This window comes from Pelobates fuscus, unplaced genomic scaffold (assembly GCF_036172605.1).
Source record: "Pelobates fuscus isolate aPelFus1 unplaced genomic scaffold, aPelFus1.pri H_1, whole genome shotgun sequence".
In the NCBI taxonomy this organism is placed as follows: Eukaryota; Metazoa; Chordata; class Amphibia; order Anura; family Pelobatidae; genus Pelobates; species Pelobates fuscus.
Genome location: NW_026961990.1, coordinates 638,829 through 656,538, shown reverse-complemented (window position 1 = coordinate 656,538; position 17,710 = coordinate 638,829). Strand labels below are relative to the sequence as shown.

Here is a 17,710-nt window from a genome sequence, read left to right as displayed (position 1 = left end):
GCATGACAGAGTGATCTTGTATGGGTATGTGCCTGCTAGTGCGTGAGCTTGTGTGTGTCAGTGAGCTTGTCTGTAGTAAGCTTGTGTGTTCGTGAGCTTGTCTGTACTGAGCATGTGTGTCAGTGAGCTTGTCTATAGTGAGCATGTGTGTAGTAAGTCTTCGATGTTTCCTGCACGGCTTAGCAAAGGACTGACAAATCCCAGATGCCAGGGTGAAATTTCTAATCGCCATGGCGACCTGGGATTTGTCTTTAATATTGATTGGACCCTGGGCAAGAACTAACTTAGGCCCCCTGGATCCTGCCCTACAAGTCCATAGCATGCAATCATGCCCTCCACCCCAACACACACACACACACACAAAAAAAAAAGGCACACACTTTATGGACCAGTAAACTTTAATAATGTAAATAATGTGCAGCTTATCAGTGTATCGCACGGCTCCACAGCAATACAACTCACAGTAATGTGCAGCTTATCAGTGTATCACACAGCATCACAGCAATACAACTCACAGTAATGTGCAGCATATCAGTGTATTGTATGGCTCCACAGCAATACAACTCACAGTAATGTGCAGCGTATCAGTGTATTGTATGGCTCCACAGCAATACAACTCACAGTAATGTGCAGCGTATCAGTGTATTGTACAGTTCCACAACAATACAACTCACAGTAATGTGCAGATTATCAGTGTATCGCACGGCTCCACAGCAATACAACTCACAGTAATGTGCAGCGTATAAGTGTATTGTACAGTTCCACAACAATACAACTCACAGTAATGTGCAGCTTATCAGTGTATTGCACGGCTCCACAGCAATACAACTCACAGTAATGTGCAGCATATCAGTGTATTGTATGGCTCCACAGCAATACAACTCACAGTAATGTGCAGCATATCAGTGTATTGTATGGCTCCACAGCAATACAACTCACAGTAATGTGCAGCATATCAGTGTATTGTATGGCTCCACAGAAATACAACTCACAGTAATGTGCAGCATATCAGTGTATTGTATGGCTCCATAGCAATACAACTCACAGTAATGTGCAGCATATCAGTGAATTGTATGGCTCCACAGCAATACAACTCACAGTAATGTGCAGCATATCAGTGTATTGTATGGATCCACAGCAATACAACTCACAGTAATGTGCAGCTTATCAGTGTATTGTACAGTTCCACAGCAATACAACTCACAGTAATGTGCAGCTTATCAGTGTATCGCATGGCTCCACAGCAATACAACTCACAGTAATGAGCAGCATATCAGTGTATTGTATGGCTCCACAGCAATACAACTCACAGTAATGAGCAGCATATCAGTGTATTGTATGGCTCCACAGCAATACAACTCACAGTAATGAGCAGCATATCAGTGTATTGTATGGCTCCACAGCAATACAACTCACAGTAATGTGCAGCATATCAGTGTATTGTATGGCTCCACAGCAATACAACTCACAGTAATGTGCTGCATATCAGTGTATTGTATGGCTCCACAGCAATACAATTCACAGGAATGTGCAGCATATCAGTGTATTGTATGGCTCCACAGCAATACAACTCATAGTAATGTGCAGCTTATCAGTGTATCGCATGGCTCCACAGCAATACAACTCACAGTAATGTGCAAAGGCGGTGTTTATTATAGACACCAGAACTACTACGTTAAGCTGTAGTAGTTCTGGTGACTATAGTGTCCCTTGCATATTCCTGTGTACATAAGTTAAACAGTAGATTTTATTAGCAGGAATCAATATTTCTAAATCTACATGGCTCACTTCTTAAGTAAAAAAATATTTAGCATTTCCTTTTTTTTTTTTAAATGAGCAGGTTGTACTGTACTACCTTCCCACCCCTCCCCTCCAACCACCTCTCTCTCCAACCACCCGCCCCCCCTTACCCGCTCAAAATAGCCCCCCTTATTCCAGTTAATATTAATTACATCCTTACCGTTGTGAAGATACCAGCAGTTCGCTGTGCCGTTCTGGGAGGAGACTAATGCTGTTGTGCTATGACCTGGGCCTCACCCTAGCATTGCAGTGACTTCGCCTCCGTGTGACATCAAAGGGTGCTTGTGTACTACAGGGCAGGGGAGGTCAGGAGGAGGAGCAAGTCCATCCTACACTATGTGGTGATGCCGCTCGCATAGTGAAGGATCGGATGGGAATTTTTTTTGCAAATTGTTGTGGCCAGTGGCCAGCGGCCGCGGGGCTCAAAAATCAGAACGACACATAACAGAGAAAGAAGGAAGAGAGACTGCTAGAAGGAGCAACTAGACATTAGAAATGAAATTACATGATCCGCGAAGGAGCAGCAAACAGTCCTTACACTGAACGTGGCTACACATTATGTATTATGACACCATTTAGAGCAAGAAACACACCGTAGACTGCTTGGTAATAAAGATTTATTGATTAGAAAGTATATAGAAAATAGATTCTGATTACAAACTTTCAGTAATAAAATCATGGAAACAATTAGTACGGCAATTATTCAACATTACATTCTAGGGATCACCATCTGACAATTTAACGTTAAGGTTAGTAAAAGCCTCAAACCAGGAACTGACTTCTATTTATTTGTAGGAGTCTCTCATTCATCGTGTTCAAGTGCGTGGGTGGGCCTGTCTGTATTTGTGTGCGCACACATTCTTTTATTCAGAACAGCTATGTATGTGCTTTTACACCGACACAAGGGAAATGCACTTAAACAGACGAGGTATGTGTGTTAACAATCATAATTGTTTTAAAAAGACTTGCTCATCTAGGAAAAGGTACAAATGCTGGGGGAGTAAGAGAACAGATTGTATCAATATACTTATCATTGTAATTACTTTCCATTGGGTCTCAAATGTTTTGTTTTTCGGACATGGGGACATTTCATTTGGATGAAGTCAGTGGTTTCAACGTAAAACAAGGCATCATGATTCACAATTTTGAAGTGTCTTAGCGGCTTGGGTACATATTCTGGATTTAATTATACACTTTCTTCACTTTCGTAGACGAAGCCATGCTTTGTTGGCTGCGATCTTCCAGGCCTCTGTAGAATGAGCTAAAGTAATTTCATCAGGGAAAGAATTTTCCAGTTGTGGAAAAGAGATCTCTTTTTCATCAAGTAATGGAAGTAATGTATCTTTTAATCTGAGGACAAACAGCAAAACAAAACAATGATTAGTAAATATACAGCAAGCTTTACGTCCCTCAGTTCTGTTGGCCCCATTCATCTTAGTTTGTTATGTCAATGCACAAATCAGGACCTCAAACAATGCCGAAAATACAAATAGTATCCTATAGTCTCGAAACAAGGCCAACAATATGAAATGTCTCCTATACTAGCCAAGATATACAAACATACAATTATTCACCCATAGTATTCAAACAATGCTGAAAATACAATTAGTCACCCATAGTATTCAAACAATGCTGAAAATACAATTAGTCACCTATAGTATTCAAACAATGCTGAAAATACAATTAGTGTGGGCGGGGCCTGGTCATCATGGCGGAGAGACATGTTTTACACAAGCTCCTGCACAATCTTGGCGAAATGAGCAACAAAGGGCTCACACAAGCGACACAACCAGCAAATTTGGATGCCCACTGGCCATCCACACCAAGGGGCACACAGCGGGACGTCCTGCTACTTGATCGTAGCCAGATGGAACCATGTACGGCATTGCGGCCTGGTATACGCTGGGCGGGGGAGGCGGCCGCTCCCCTAACCCGGAGGCGCCCTGAGGCTGTTCGCTGCACAAACAAGCCCTGTTACCCCCCCCCCCAGGACCGGCGGGGGTGATCCCGGTCCACCCAGGGGCAGTTGTCCCAGGCATGCTGAGAGGTGGAATGTCGCCTACGACAACAATCAGAGGCCCACCTAAAATGGCGGACACAGCGTGTGGTACCGACTCACGCAAGATGTCCTCACAAGACTGAACCACAACTTTGAGGTATTCTGGAGGGCAGGCTACGTCTACCTGCCCCTCCCGGGCGCCCTGCTCCCTTACAGCGACCATCACCCATCGATCCCCACCAAGCATCACGGCGATTGCACCGCCATACAGAATCCAAGACCACACGAGTGGGGCATCACCACAGAAATGCCTACCCCAGACGCCGCCGCTGCACGGCACGACGATCGGGCAAAGCCCGACTCCAGGTTCCCAACTCACCTGGGCCGAGGAGTCACAAACTACAGCACCATTCACAGGCTCAGAGATACTCTAAGGGACTTGTCCCGATTCATGGACTTAACCGGGGACCTTACCCAGGCCACGCATCACCGCCCTCGATACCAAGGCCATCACACTGGAGACGGAAAGCGCAGGGCCCCACATGGGTAAACTCATCCGACCCCAACCATACGCGTTGGTCCACAGCACCACACGGGAGCTCCAACACACTACCACCCACCTGAGTCTGCCAGGCAGTATGGATTACCTGCATCCCACCTCACCTCCACAGCGCAAAACCTGCCTCCCTGTGGCATTCCCCACCAACAACCCCAGCATCTTCCAAGCTTGCTTAGAGAACCTGCCATCCCAAGGAATCGGCTGAGTGGAACGAGGACCCGCAGACTGGCAGGTGATGGTTGCCGGGGAAGACGGAGACCATACAGAACTGTACCCACCGAGCAGTGTCACTGCCCTTTTTCACTGTGGACTTGAGATATGTTTTCCCACCCCAGAGCAGCAATGAGTCTCATCATTAGCCCCACAATAGTGCTTTCCCAGCAAACATACCTTCATGCAACTACATACCTCACACAGAGATATAGCGCCTCTCACATCACGCTACTCACTCATATCGGATTGTTAACCTGAAACAAACTACAACACTAACATGCAACACATGCTATATTTCACCATGGAACCTAACTCACACCACACAGCTTGCACATGCATGCTTTCATAGATGTTTTAGCAAGCTTTCACATGTCTGGCGAGTTCACAAAGATACATATACTCCCTACTACGAATACCACGCAAAGCCTGCATATTAATCTAGGTTGAGACAACGCACAGACTGTCCACCGCTAGTGCGGCGTAACAAACACGATTGATATGTAAAAGTGAATCATGCCAAACACGCACCCTAACCAAGAACCACCACGTACACTACCCTAAGCCTGTTTACCACTCTAGGTTACGAAGACACACAGTAGGTACACTGACTGACTAGCGAGTTTTCTTGCATACTACCTTCACACTTTGACTAACACGCACCCTAAGAGAAAACCCTCACCACTTAAAGCCCACATGTTACTACAAGTTTTGACAACACTTAATTTTCTTTTTCAATTTTTAAAATGTTTAAATATCCTGTTTATTGTCATGGTACTTCCTAAAAATGTGCACGGTACTCCCAATGCTAAGTTACGTATCGAGGTCTTATAGTTACCTACCGCCGTTATGGCAAGGCACCCCTGATTGTTACATTCTTCATGCACTAACGAACTAAAAATTTATAAACGAAATGACCTTTGCTATTTGTACCTCTCATATACTATTTTCTGGCTAATAAGCATGATGCTATCGTAAAAGCACTTCAGTGCAGTACCTCCCATCCTTGCCTGTACCTAAACTATTAGCGTGCACCTTGCCGAATGTCATTATACCACCATGTATTTTTTTATTGCCACTGCCTAAACTGTATTAGACTTGATGTTATGCATGTTATCTAAAAATGTGCAGCCTGTTCCCTACAACAAAATGTAAAATTTGTGCTGAATATTCTATACCATGTTATGTTTATGATGTTTGTTCTGAGCTTACGACTGCTATTGTGGCTGAGTGAGCCGACTGTTTTACCATGCACAACAAAAATAAAGAATTCAAAAAAAAAATAAAAAAAATACAATTAGTCTGACTAGAAAAAAAAATAAACCCATTACTACAGATATTAAGAAAAGAACACGTGAGAATGAAACTAAAATTTAAATACGAGAATCACTGCTATTTTGTTGGTGCATTGAGGGGTTGAAGTTTAGTCTATAAAGTTTTTTTTTTTTTTTTTTGATGGTTATAATTTTTGGGTGAAACTCCTTAAAATACTTCGGGTATGCTATATTACTCACTGCAAGCAAAAGTATGGTTAAGATATATTGTTATTAATGAAACTAAAATCCAAATATGAGAATCATTGCTATTTTGGTAATTGTCGTGTATTATGGGCTCATAAGTTAAATTTATAAGGTTTAATTTTTTTGTGTGTGTGTGTGTAAATAATGGTCTTATACTTGAGTAGTTACAAGATCCTTTTGTGATGGTTTTAATTTTCTGATGAAATTCTTTAATTGTGGTGCACTAAGGGGTTGAAAGTTTTTTTTTTTTCTCTCCTCCCATGGATTACCCTAGTCTCCCTAATCCTCCTTGTGGGTCTCCATATGGGTACCCAGTGCTTGGCTCAGAATTTCTGGCCCAAGCTTAAGATTGATATGATTACTATAATGTTTTTTTTTTTTTTTTCTATTGAAATTTTTTTATTCGTTTTTGAATAGTAAATTACATTGACATATGTAGCGTACATGTAAACAACAAACAAATTACATTCAGATTCGAATACTAATATACAGTTAACATGTGTAGTTTTAATTTGCAAAACTGTTTGTAGATCTTGTCAAAATCGTTAGGTAACGTAATACGCTCTCATTCTTGATATGACTATATTTACAGCATAAATCAGATGATATCTGCGATAGTCGATTTCACATTCTAATTACCGATTCTTCATAATTAAGTGGTATTGCCATAGATAATACAACATAAAGTGTTAACGTATGTTCAAATTCCAGTTAGCCTATTGATGTGTGTCGTGATATTTGTGGTTTTCGTTGTTGCTTATCTTGGTATGGTCACAGTGGTTATGCATTTTGCAGTGTGTTCTTTCGTACAACTTCTCATTTTAATTTATTTTATTTTGATTGTTTTGCCCCTTTCCATAAAGGAAACCATGGGTGCCCTCAACCTTTTCAATCCATGCCCTGTTGGAGGGGGCTTTCGCCTGTTTCCAATATATTGGTATAATGAGGTTAGCTGCCATAATTATTTGTGCGATTAATTTATTCTCTTTATTATTTATTTTGGGGGGTGGTAAGAGAAAAATCAAATGTTCCGGTGCGAAAGGAATTTTGGCATTCGTGATGCTTTGTATGAGTGTGTGTATTCTGACTCAGTATCGTTCAATGATAGGGCATTGCCACCAGATGTGTGAAGTATTAGCTCCCGTCTGGTTACACCTCCAACATATATCTTTGGTTTCCGGGTACATCTTGCTTAGTTTCGATGGTGTGTAATGCCATCTTGTGATGCGCTTGCAGTTGCTTTCTTGGGAATTTGTGGGTATGGAAGTTTTGTGTGTTCTAATAAAAATTTGTTTCCATTGATCTCCTGTTAATTTAAGTTGTAATTCATGTGCCCATTTCGAGGAGTAGTCTGGCATGTCTATCTTGTTTGGGGTGTTTGTGTTTACAATCATCCTGTACATGGTAGAAAGCAGTTTGTGTTTTAAAGGATGTGTTGTGCATAGGTGTTCAAAAGCTGTAGGCTCCCTATTGCCCCCTGGTAGTAAGTGTTTTCCCTTCGCAAGATGTTGAATTTGGGAATAGTGCATTTGCTGTAGAGCCGCAGGGGGTTTCCCTAGTGTAAGGTTGTAGCGGGATGAGGGAGTTATCTCTCGTTACCTCCTGTAGTGTGACTTGATAGGTGTTCTGGCACATTTCGTATAAGCGTCTCGGGAAGCCCATCGGGAGTAGGGGGTTTTGTGTCAGGGGGTATAGTGGTGAGGGGTAGGGGGATATCGGTATGGTGTTGTTGAGTTTTTTCCAACTTTTTAGAGTGGCCGTTATTGTAGGATGTTGTTTCTGCTTTAGAAGATTTTTGTTTGTTCCATACCAAGGAAGGGAGGAGAGTGGTACAGTGGAATTAGTTTGTTCTATCGCTACCCATTGTTGTGTCGCCTGTTTCTTTGTCCATTCATATATCCTAGTCATGTGTATGGTGTTGTGGTATGCTTCTATGTCTGGGACGCCCAGTCCACCTCTTTCCCTTGATTTTGTTAAGAGTTTGTGTGCTATTCGTGGCTTTGTTTGTGCCCAAATGAAGGTTTGATGATGCCTTTGATTTTGGTGAAGAGATTTTTTGGTAACAACACCGGTATGGTTTGCAGTAAATAGAGTATTCGTGGCAACACATTCATTTTAATTATGTTGATTCTACAAAACCAGCCGAAGCATGGCTTTTGCCATGTCTGCAGGTCTTTGGATATGGAGGTCATAAGTGGTGGGAAATTTAGTTCATACAGTTGTCCAATGTGATGGGGAAGGTGTACACCCAGATATTTAATTGCTTTGGTTGTCCATGTAAAGTGAAAGTGTTGTTGGATATATCTGTCTGTGTCCTGTGTCGTGTATTAGGGGAGAATCTCGCACTTCGTTAGGTTAGCTTGGAAGTTTGATATTTCACTGTATGTTTCCATCTCGGCCAAAATATGTGGGATTGTTTGCATTGGTTGTGATATTGTAAAGAGTAAGTCGTCAGCAAAGGCGGATATTTTGTATTCCGCCTCGCCGATCATTATCCCCCTTATGTGGGGGTGGTCCCGTATGCCTTGTAAGAATGGTTCTAGATTTAAAATAAATATCAGGGGTGATAATGGGCATCCCTGTCTGGTACCATTTCTGATGTTTACTGCCTCTGTTGGCCATTTATGCGTATACGGGCAGTGGGTGATGAGTATAATCTATCTATCCATGTCAGCCACCGGTGTCCAAAACCCAAGTGCCTCATCGTGGCCTGCATCAGGGCCCAGTCTACTATATCAAATGCCTTTTCGGCATCAATAGCCAGCAGTGCGCTCTGGATTTTGTGTGTTTTGGCCCAGTGCATTATATTTATGATTTTAGTAATGTTGTTTTTCGCTTCCCTCCCCGGCACAAACCCTGCTTGGTCTGGGTGAATGAGTTCTGGTAATAATGGTTTTAACCTGGTCGCCAGTATTTTGGTAAAGAGTTTAAGGTCCACGTTCATCAGGGATATTGGTCTGTAGCTCCCACAATTCGTGGGGTCTTTACCTGACTTTGGTATTAAGGCTATGGTGGCATCTAAGGACCCTGGTGGCATGGTCTTTGGGTCAGTTTTTGCGTTGAATGCTCGAATAAAGGGATCGGCTAACATCTGTGCCATCACCTTATAGTATTTGCCCGTGAACCCATCTGGGCCTGGGCTTTTGCCTATGGGCAGTTGTTTGACCACTGAGAGGAATTCCTCCTTTGTTATGGGGCTGTCCAAGAATTCCACCACATTCCTTGGTATTGTGTTCTTTATTCTGTTTGAGAGGAATTCTCAAATTTTGTCCGTGGATGTTGGTGTGTCTCTCAGGTTGTATAGTGACGTGTAAAATTTATGAAATGCTGACTTTATGTCTGGCATCCTCTGAGTTAGGGAGTGTCAGGATCGGGACAGGGATCCAACACGCAGAGTCCAAACAGTGGAAAGGTACGTGTACCGGGCCTTAGAATGGCCGGACTAACGTACAGAGAATAACAGAGAATGGTCAGAGACAAGCCGAGGTCGAGGGAACGAGAAGACAGGTAAGCGAGAGACAAGCCGGGTCAGAGGGATAACAGAGATAAACAGAATAGTACAACAAGCCGGGTCAGAACCAAAGAGAATACTAGAACACAAGAGCACTGAGTGACTAGACAAGCTAGAACCACGACAGGGCAATGAGCTGAAGAAAGAAGCAAGCTTAAGTACCCTGACTCCGGAGAGTAGACACGCCTCCGACAAGTCCTGATTAGATATCGGACAATTGAGTGACAGGTCACTCGGGATTGGCGTCATGACGTCACGTACTGAGCGTCATGTTAGAAAAGGAAGCGGATCCCTCGCGGCCAGCGTTTAAGTGACTGGATGGACCGCGAGGAACGGGGGAAACGGCTCGTCTAGACGGATAAACGACTAAGTCTCTACCTCTCTCAGAGGTAGAGACCTCAGGTACCCTGACAGTACCCCCCCTCTCAGATACGCCCACCGGGCGGAAGGAACCGGGACGAGATGGAAAGCGGGAGTGAAACGCCCTGCGGAGGCGAGGGGCATGAACATCCTCCTGAGGTACCCAACTCCTCTCCTCAGGACCATATCCCTTCCAGTTGACTAGATATTGTAGCTTCCCCCGGGAGACTCGGGAATCGATAATGGAGTTGACCTCGTACTCCTCCTGACCCTCCACCTGAACTGAACGAGGTGAGGAAACCGTAGAGGAAAATCTGTTGCAAATCAGCGGTTTCAGCAAAGACACATGGAAGGAGTTAGGGATGCGTAAGGCAGATGGCAGAGCTAGGCGATACGCAACCGGGTTGATACGAGTCAGAACCCTGTAAGGACCTATGTAACGAGGAGCAAACTTCATAGAGGGAACTTTTAAACGAATGTTCTTAGTACTCAGCCATACTCTATCCCCAGGAACAAAAACTGGAGCCGCCCTTCTGTGCTTATCAGCGTGTTTTTTGAACAACATAGAATTATGCAGGAGAATTTGACGAGTCTGATCCCACAACTTCTTCAGATTGGCGACATGATCATCAACCGACGGTACTCCTTGGGAAGAAGAGACCGAAGGAAAAATGGAAGGATGAAAGCCATAGTTCATGAAGAGGGGCTAGAACGAGTAGAATCACAAACGAGATTATTGTGTGCGAACTCCGCCCAAGGAATCAAACCGACCCAATCATCCTGGTGTTCGGAAACAAAGCAGCGCAGATATTGTTCAATCTTTTGATTGGTACGTTCAGCAGCCCCGTTAGACTGGGGGTGATAGGCAGAGGAAAAGTTCAATTTGATGCCTAATTGAGAACAGAAGGATCTCCAGAATCGTGAGACAAATTGAGAACCTCTATCAGAAACAATTTCAGAAGGTATCCCATGTAAGCGAAAAACCTCTCTCGCGAAAATCTCCGCCAATTCAGGAGAAGTCGGGAGTTTAGGTAACGGCACAAAATGAGCCATCTTAGTAAATCTATCAACCACCGTGAGAATAACAGTCTGTCTCTTGGAAGCAGGTAAATCCACAATAAAGTCCATGGCCAAGCAGGACCATGGTTTCTCAGGAATGTCCAAAGGGTGTAATAGACCACATGGCGATGTGTGAGGCTGTTTAGTCTTGGTACAAATCTCACAAGCTCCGATGAACTCCTTAATATCCTTTCGTAAGGAAGGCCACCAGAAATCCTTAGAGATCAGGGAATAAGTCTTGCGAATGCCAGGATGACCAGCCACCTTACTTTCGTGGAAACACTGTAAGAGCTCCAATTGGAGTTCAGGAGGAACAAAGTTTCTTCCCTCAGGAGTCTGTCCAGGTGCCAGATGTTGTGACTTCATGATCTGGGCAAGCAACGGGGAATGGATTTTGAGACTTGTGTTAGCAATAATATTGCATTTAGGTACAATAGAGGACAGAACCGGTTCAGATGAAGCAGAAGGTTCATATTGGCGAGATAGGGCATCGGCTTTAGAATTTTTCGAACCAGGCCTATAAGTGAGAACGTAATTGAAATGGGTGAGGAATAACGACCAACGAGCTTGCCTGGAGGACAATCGCTTGGCCTCTCCAATATAGGACAAGTTCTTGTGATCCGTTAAAATAGTAACAGGATGTAATGTCCCTTCCAATAAATGTCTCCATTCTTTTAAAGCCTTGATAACAGCTAGTAGTTCTCTGTCACCAATGTCATATCTGCTCTCAGCACCAGACAATTTTTTAGAAAAAAATCCACATGGGTGTAAGGGTTTATCCACACCTAGCCTTTGGGATAGGATAGCACCTATGCCAGTCTCCGAGGCGTCAACCTCAAGTAGGAAAGGAAGAGTGGTATTAGGGTGAACTAAAATTGGGGCGGAAGCAAAAAGCTCCTTGAGAGTTTTGAAAGCAAGGAGAGCTTCCTTAGACCAATTCTTAGTATCAGCCCCCTGTTTGGTCATATTGGTAATGGGCGCAATAATAGAAGAATAACCCTTAATAAAGCGCCTATAATAATTGGAGAACCCAATAAATCTCTGAACGGCCTTAAGACCCTTGGGTAGAGGCCAATCCAGAATGGACTGGAGTTTATCCGGGTCCATCTTAAATCCCTCCCCAGAGATCACATAACCGAGGAAGTTTACTTGGGATTGATCGAAACTACATTTCTCCAATTTGCAGTACAGACCATGTTGAAGAAGTTTGTGCAAAACCCTTCTGACTTGTTCGTGGTGAGTCTCAATCTCTCTAGAATGTATGAGTATATCGTCCAGGTATACAATAACACACTCATGCTGAAATTCCCTAAGAACCTCATTTATCAGATCCTGGAATACAGCCGGTGCATTACATAACCCAAAAGGCATAACTGTATATTCATAGTGACCGTAACGAGTGTTGAACGCCGTCATCCACTCATGTCCCTGCTGGACTCTCACCAAGTTATATGCCCCTCTGAGATCTAACTTGGTGAAAATGTTAGAACCCTTTAAACGGTCAAAGAGTTCGGTAATCAAAGGAATGGGATAAGCATTCCTAATGGTTATCTTGTTCAAACCTCGATAATCAATACAAGGCCTAAGTGTACCATCCTTCTTTTTAACAAAAAAGAATCCAGCCCCGGCAGGGGAGGAGGATCTCCTAATGAATCCCTTGTCTAAATTCTCGTGAATATACTCCTCTAGAACTGAATTCTCTTTAGTAGATAACGGGTATACATGACCCCTGGGAGGCATAGTACCAGGAAGTAGGTTAATCTTGCAGTCAAAGGATCTGTGTGGAGGTAAGGTATCGGCTCTCTTTTTATCAAATACAGCCTTTAAATCCAGGTACTGAGGCGGTATTTGTGTCTCTGTAGGATTAGAGGAGTTAGCCGACGTGTTAGCCAGGCAAAGAGGCGAGACCCTCCGCAAACATTTCTCTTGACAATTCTGACCCCATGAAACTATCTCCCCTAACTCCCAATTAAAGATAGGGTTATGTCTCTTTAACCAGGAGTACCCCAGGACTATGGGAATAGAAGGGGAGGAAATGATCAACAGGGATAGGTCTTCCTCATGCAAGATACCAACAGTTAAATTAACAGGTATGGTCTCACGGAAAATAACAGGCTCAAGTAAAGGTCTACCATCTATGGCCTCAACGGCCAGGGGTGTCTCCCTTAACTGGGATGGGATAGTATGCTTGTTAACAAAAACCTGATCGATAAAGCTCTCAGCGGCTCCAGAATCGATCAAAGCCATGGTTTTTACTACTCCCTTCTCCCAAGTCAAAGAAACGGGTAACAGAAGCCTGTGATCTTTATAATTGTGAACAGAGGACAAAATAGATACACCCAAGGCCTGTCCTCTAGAGAAACTTAGGTGCGAGCGTTTCCCGAACGATTGGGACAATTTAGGCGTAAATGACCTCTGATTCCACAGTACATACATAAACCCTCCCTTCTCCTGTACTGTCTCTCCTCCTCTGTGAGGTGAGTATTACCTATCTGCATAGGCTCTGGGAAACGTGAGGTTTTGATCTCAGAATTTTGAAATGCAGGAGCTAGTTTAAAGGAGGGTCTACGAGTCCTATCTCGAGTATTCTGCCTCTCTCTTAAGCGTTCATCAATGCGAGAGATAAAAGAAATTAAATCCTCCAAATTCTCAGGGAGCTCTCTAGTAGCGACCTCGTCAAGGATTACATCTGATAACCCATTTAAAAATACGTCTATATAAGCCTGTTCGTTCCACTTAACTTCTGCCGCCAAGGATCTGAACTCTAGTGCATAATCCACAAGTGTTCGATTTTCCTGTCTAAGGCGCAACAGTAATCTAGCTGCATTGACCTTCCTACCAGGGGGGTCAAAAGTTCTTTTAAAAGCAGCTACAAAGGCATTATAGTTATACACTAACGGGTTATCATTCTCCCATAAAGGATTAGCCCATCTCAGAGCCTTCTCAATGAGTAACGTAACAATAAATCCAACCTTCGCTCTATCTGTAGGATAGGAGCGGGGTTGTAATTCGAAATGGATGCTGATCTGGTTCAAAAAGCCACGACACTTCTCAGGAGAACCGCCATAACGTACTGGTGGAGTAATACGAGAAGAAGCACCTACAGTAGCTACTTCTAGACCTGAACTTACAGGAGAGATCGAAGGAGTACGTGTCTCCTCTGGTGGGTTACTAGCACGAGACAATAGCGCCTGTAGTGCTAGGGCCATCTGATCCATCCTGTGTTCCATGGCATCAAACCTGGGGTCGGAAGAACCAAGCTGACTGTTTGTACCTGCAGGATCCATTGGCCCTGTCGTAATGTCAGGATCGGGACAGGGATCCAACACGCAGAGTCCAAACAGTGGAAAGGTACGTGTACCGGGCCTTAGAATGGCCGGACTAACGTACAGAGAATAACAGAGAATGGTCAGAGACAAGCCGAGGTCGAGGGAACGAGAAGACAGGTAAGCGAGAGACAAGCCGGGTCAGAGGGATAACAGAGATAAACAGAATAGTACAACAAGCCGGGTCAGAACCAAAGAGAATACTAGAACACAAGAGCACTGAGTGACTAGACAAGCTAGAACCACGACAGGGCAATGAGCTGAAGAAAGAAGCAAGCTTAAGTACCCTGACTCCGGAGAGTAGACACGCCTCCGACAAGTCCTGATTAGATATCGGACAATTGAGTGACAGGTCACTCGGGATTGGCGTCATGACGTCACGTACTGAGCGTCATGTTAGAAAAGGAAGCGGATCCCTCGCGGCCAGCGTTTAAGTGACTGGATGGACCGCGAGGAACGGGGGAAACGGCTCGTCTAGACGGATAAACGACTAAGTCTCTACCTCTCTCAGAGGTAGAGACCTCAGGTACCCTGACAGGGAGCCATCGGGGCGTCTTATGTCTGAGATAAATGTGGTTTGTCTTTGTTGTACTAGTGATTGTGCTAGTAGACGTCCACTTTTTCTCCCTTGAGTGTGGTATGCGTGTTTTGTTTTACAAAGTGAGTGTTTCGCGTGTAGTTGTAGTATGGTAGTCAGTTCTGTTCTTTTTGATGTCAGTGCTCTGTATGTCTGTAATGATGTGTCTGCCTGGTGTTTGGTTTCTAAGATTTGAATATCTCGGGTTAGAGACCGTATTCTGGCTTCTCTCAATTTGTTCTGGGCTTTTGCTATTTTAATTATTTCTCCTCTGAGTACACGTTTGTGCGCTTCCCAGATTATTTCTGGTTTTGTGTCTTCTCGTGTATTGTCTGCAAGGTACTCCTTAACACTGTCTTTCAGTTTCTCTATTACCTCCTGTTTGTTTAGAAGGAGGTCGTTTAGTTTCCATTGTGGTGGGGCCTTTGGGATGGTGGGGATTGTTAGGTCTAGGGTTAGTGGGGTGTGATCTGACCACGTAATCGGGCCATAGGTTGCCGATCTTATCAATTCGAGGTGTTTGTGTTGGAGAAAAATAATGTCGATTCTAGTGTATGAACCTGAAGGAGGGGAGTAAAATGAATAGTCCCTGTCTGTAGGGTGTATTGCTCTCCAGCCATCATAAAGTCTGGCTTGGTGGAGAATTTCTGTTAGACGTCTACGGGTTGGTTCCAAATAGGCAGTGGAGGTGGCTGAGGTGTCTAAAGTGTTGTCAAGGGAGATGTTGAAATCTCCTCCCATTATTAAAATACCCTCCTGAAATTCCGAGAGCTTGCGGATTATTTTTCTCAAGGCCTGGCTCTGTTTCCTATTGGGAAGGTAAATGTTGGCCAAAGTGATATTGGTGTTGCCTAGTGTATGTTGTTTGTTTTTGTGTTATGTTTATGTGAATATTGGTCATGTATTTGGATTGTTAGGTCAGAGATCCCTAAAATAGAAACTAGATATCAATATGGTTAGATTGCTTTCTGTAAATGCTCAGGGCCTTAATTCAACTATGAAAAGAGGTTTTCTATATGAAACTTTAATCAGACAAAAAATTCAGGTGGCGTTCATTCAGGAAACACACTGGGCCAAAGGCCCCGTGGCAGTATAAAAAATACCCTTTAATATATTCGGCTTCTCTAGAAGGGAAAAAAAAAGTGGGGTGTCAATTCTATTTGCCAAGGGTACTAAATTTGATTGTACATATAGCTTATTAGACCCTGAAGTGGAATTACTAGTTGGAAGTTTGAACGAAATAGACTATACACTAGTTAACGTCTATCTACCTAATAAGGATCCGATAAAAACCCTTGTGAAAATTCTTAACCTGGTTGAACAAGTTAAAAAGGGAAGATTAATAATAGCGGGTGATTTCAATTGTATTCTAGACACCCAAATGGATAAGCAATTAGCAAAGCATCAACAAATAGACAAAGTCTTAAAGAAACAGGAAGCAGCCTTCAATAGAGCTATAAAGAAGACAGAGCTCTATGACTGCTGGAGACTCTTCCATGCCAATGATAAGAATTACACACACAGATCAATTCCACATAATTCCTTAACCAGAATAGATATGTTCTTGGGAAATTTGAGTTTCTCAAAAGCCATATTAACAATTAATATACTAGAAAATACCTGGTCTGATTATGACTTGGTTATAACTGAAGTGGCGGATAGACAAATTAAGACTCCGTCGATTTGGAGACTCCCTGATTATTTAGTGAAAAATAAAGCTAATATTGAGCAGATAGAAAGATTAATGAAATTATTTGTCTCAGAGAATTCATCGGATGAAATATCCAAGGAATGTTTTTGGTGTTCATTTAAAGTAGTAATTCGAGGCTATTGGATTCAATTGGCAAGCCAACAAAAATTACAGAGGGATAGTGAATTATCAGATCTTTATATTAAATTTTATAATTTGTCTACAGCAAATAAACTTAATTATTCTGAAGACAAGACTCGCGATATTAAGGAATGCCAGGAGAAAATTAATAATATAACGAGGATTAAAATAGAAAATAGGGGGGCGGAGCCTGGCACTGAACCGGACCGGACGCCATTTCTCCCAGCTCCGCAAATTTAATTCACAATCCCGACAATATCTCGGTAACTAGCAGCCATCCGACCCTGCAAACGCCATAACCAGCCCGGGGACACCCCGCTGAACCCACAGATGCCCTTCCAGTACTCCCCGAAACATCTGAAGGCAAAACGCAAAACCGGGGCCTACCACAAGCCTTCATACCGCGACCTCGAGTATCTCTGGGGCGGGGAACCTGACGAAAACGCAGCGGAGCTGTGGTCGCCCCAAACAACGCCTGCCAATACATCCATGGGGCGCAGAACTCAGAAACCCACCCCCGGTAACGTACCCGAACAGAGAGACATAGGAGCCATGCTCCAACGACACACCTCAGCCACTATGGCGGCCTCCGACCACCCACCCTCACCAGGGCCTCCCCACACAATTGCCCCTGCAGCACCCCAGCTGCAAAGCCCAAAAGAAGACGCACGGCCACAGTCCACAGCATCTGTTAGCAACACTAAGCCTGCTACTAAACAAGACCTCCAAATCCTATCTACTATGTTAAAGGACATTCAGGGCCTACTTGCTGCTGACCTGCCCATCCTGAAATCCTCCATGCAGCAGCTCACAGGCAGACTGGCAGCTACAGAAGCAGATGTCAAAGAGCTCCGTCAAGACACCTCTAATATACAGGCCTCTATAGCCCAACTACAGGCAGCTCAACAGGCTCTATCAATACAAGTGGCAACACAGGAGGACAGGTACCGCCGCAACC

At 43.7% G+C, this 17,710-nt stretch overlaps 1 protein-coding gene across 1 annotated transcript in view; it reads right to left on the bottom strand.

Moving 5' to 3' along the window:
- Positions 1–2,957: 2,957 nt before the first annotated feature.
- The window catches only part of LOC134585306 (E3 ubiquitin-protein ligase RNF213-like), a 105,736-nt gene continuing 90,983 nt past the window's right edge, over positions 2,958–17,710 (bottom strand). Inside the window, exon 18 of the mRNA XM_063440727.1 lies at positions 2,958–3,150. Coding sequence (XP_063296797.1) covers positions 3,000–3,150 — 151 coding nt within the window. The 3' untranslated portion in view covers positions 2,958–2,999. The remainder of the gene's footprint in view (positions 3,151–17,710) is intronic.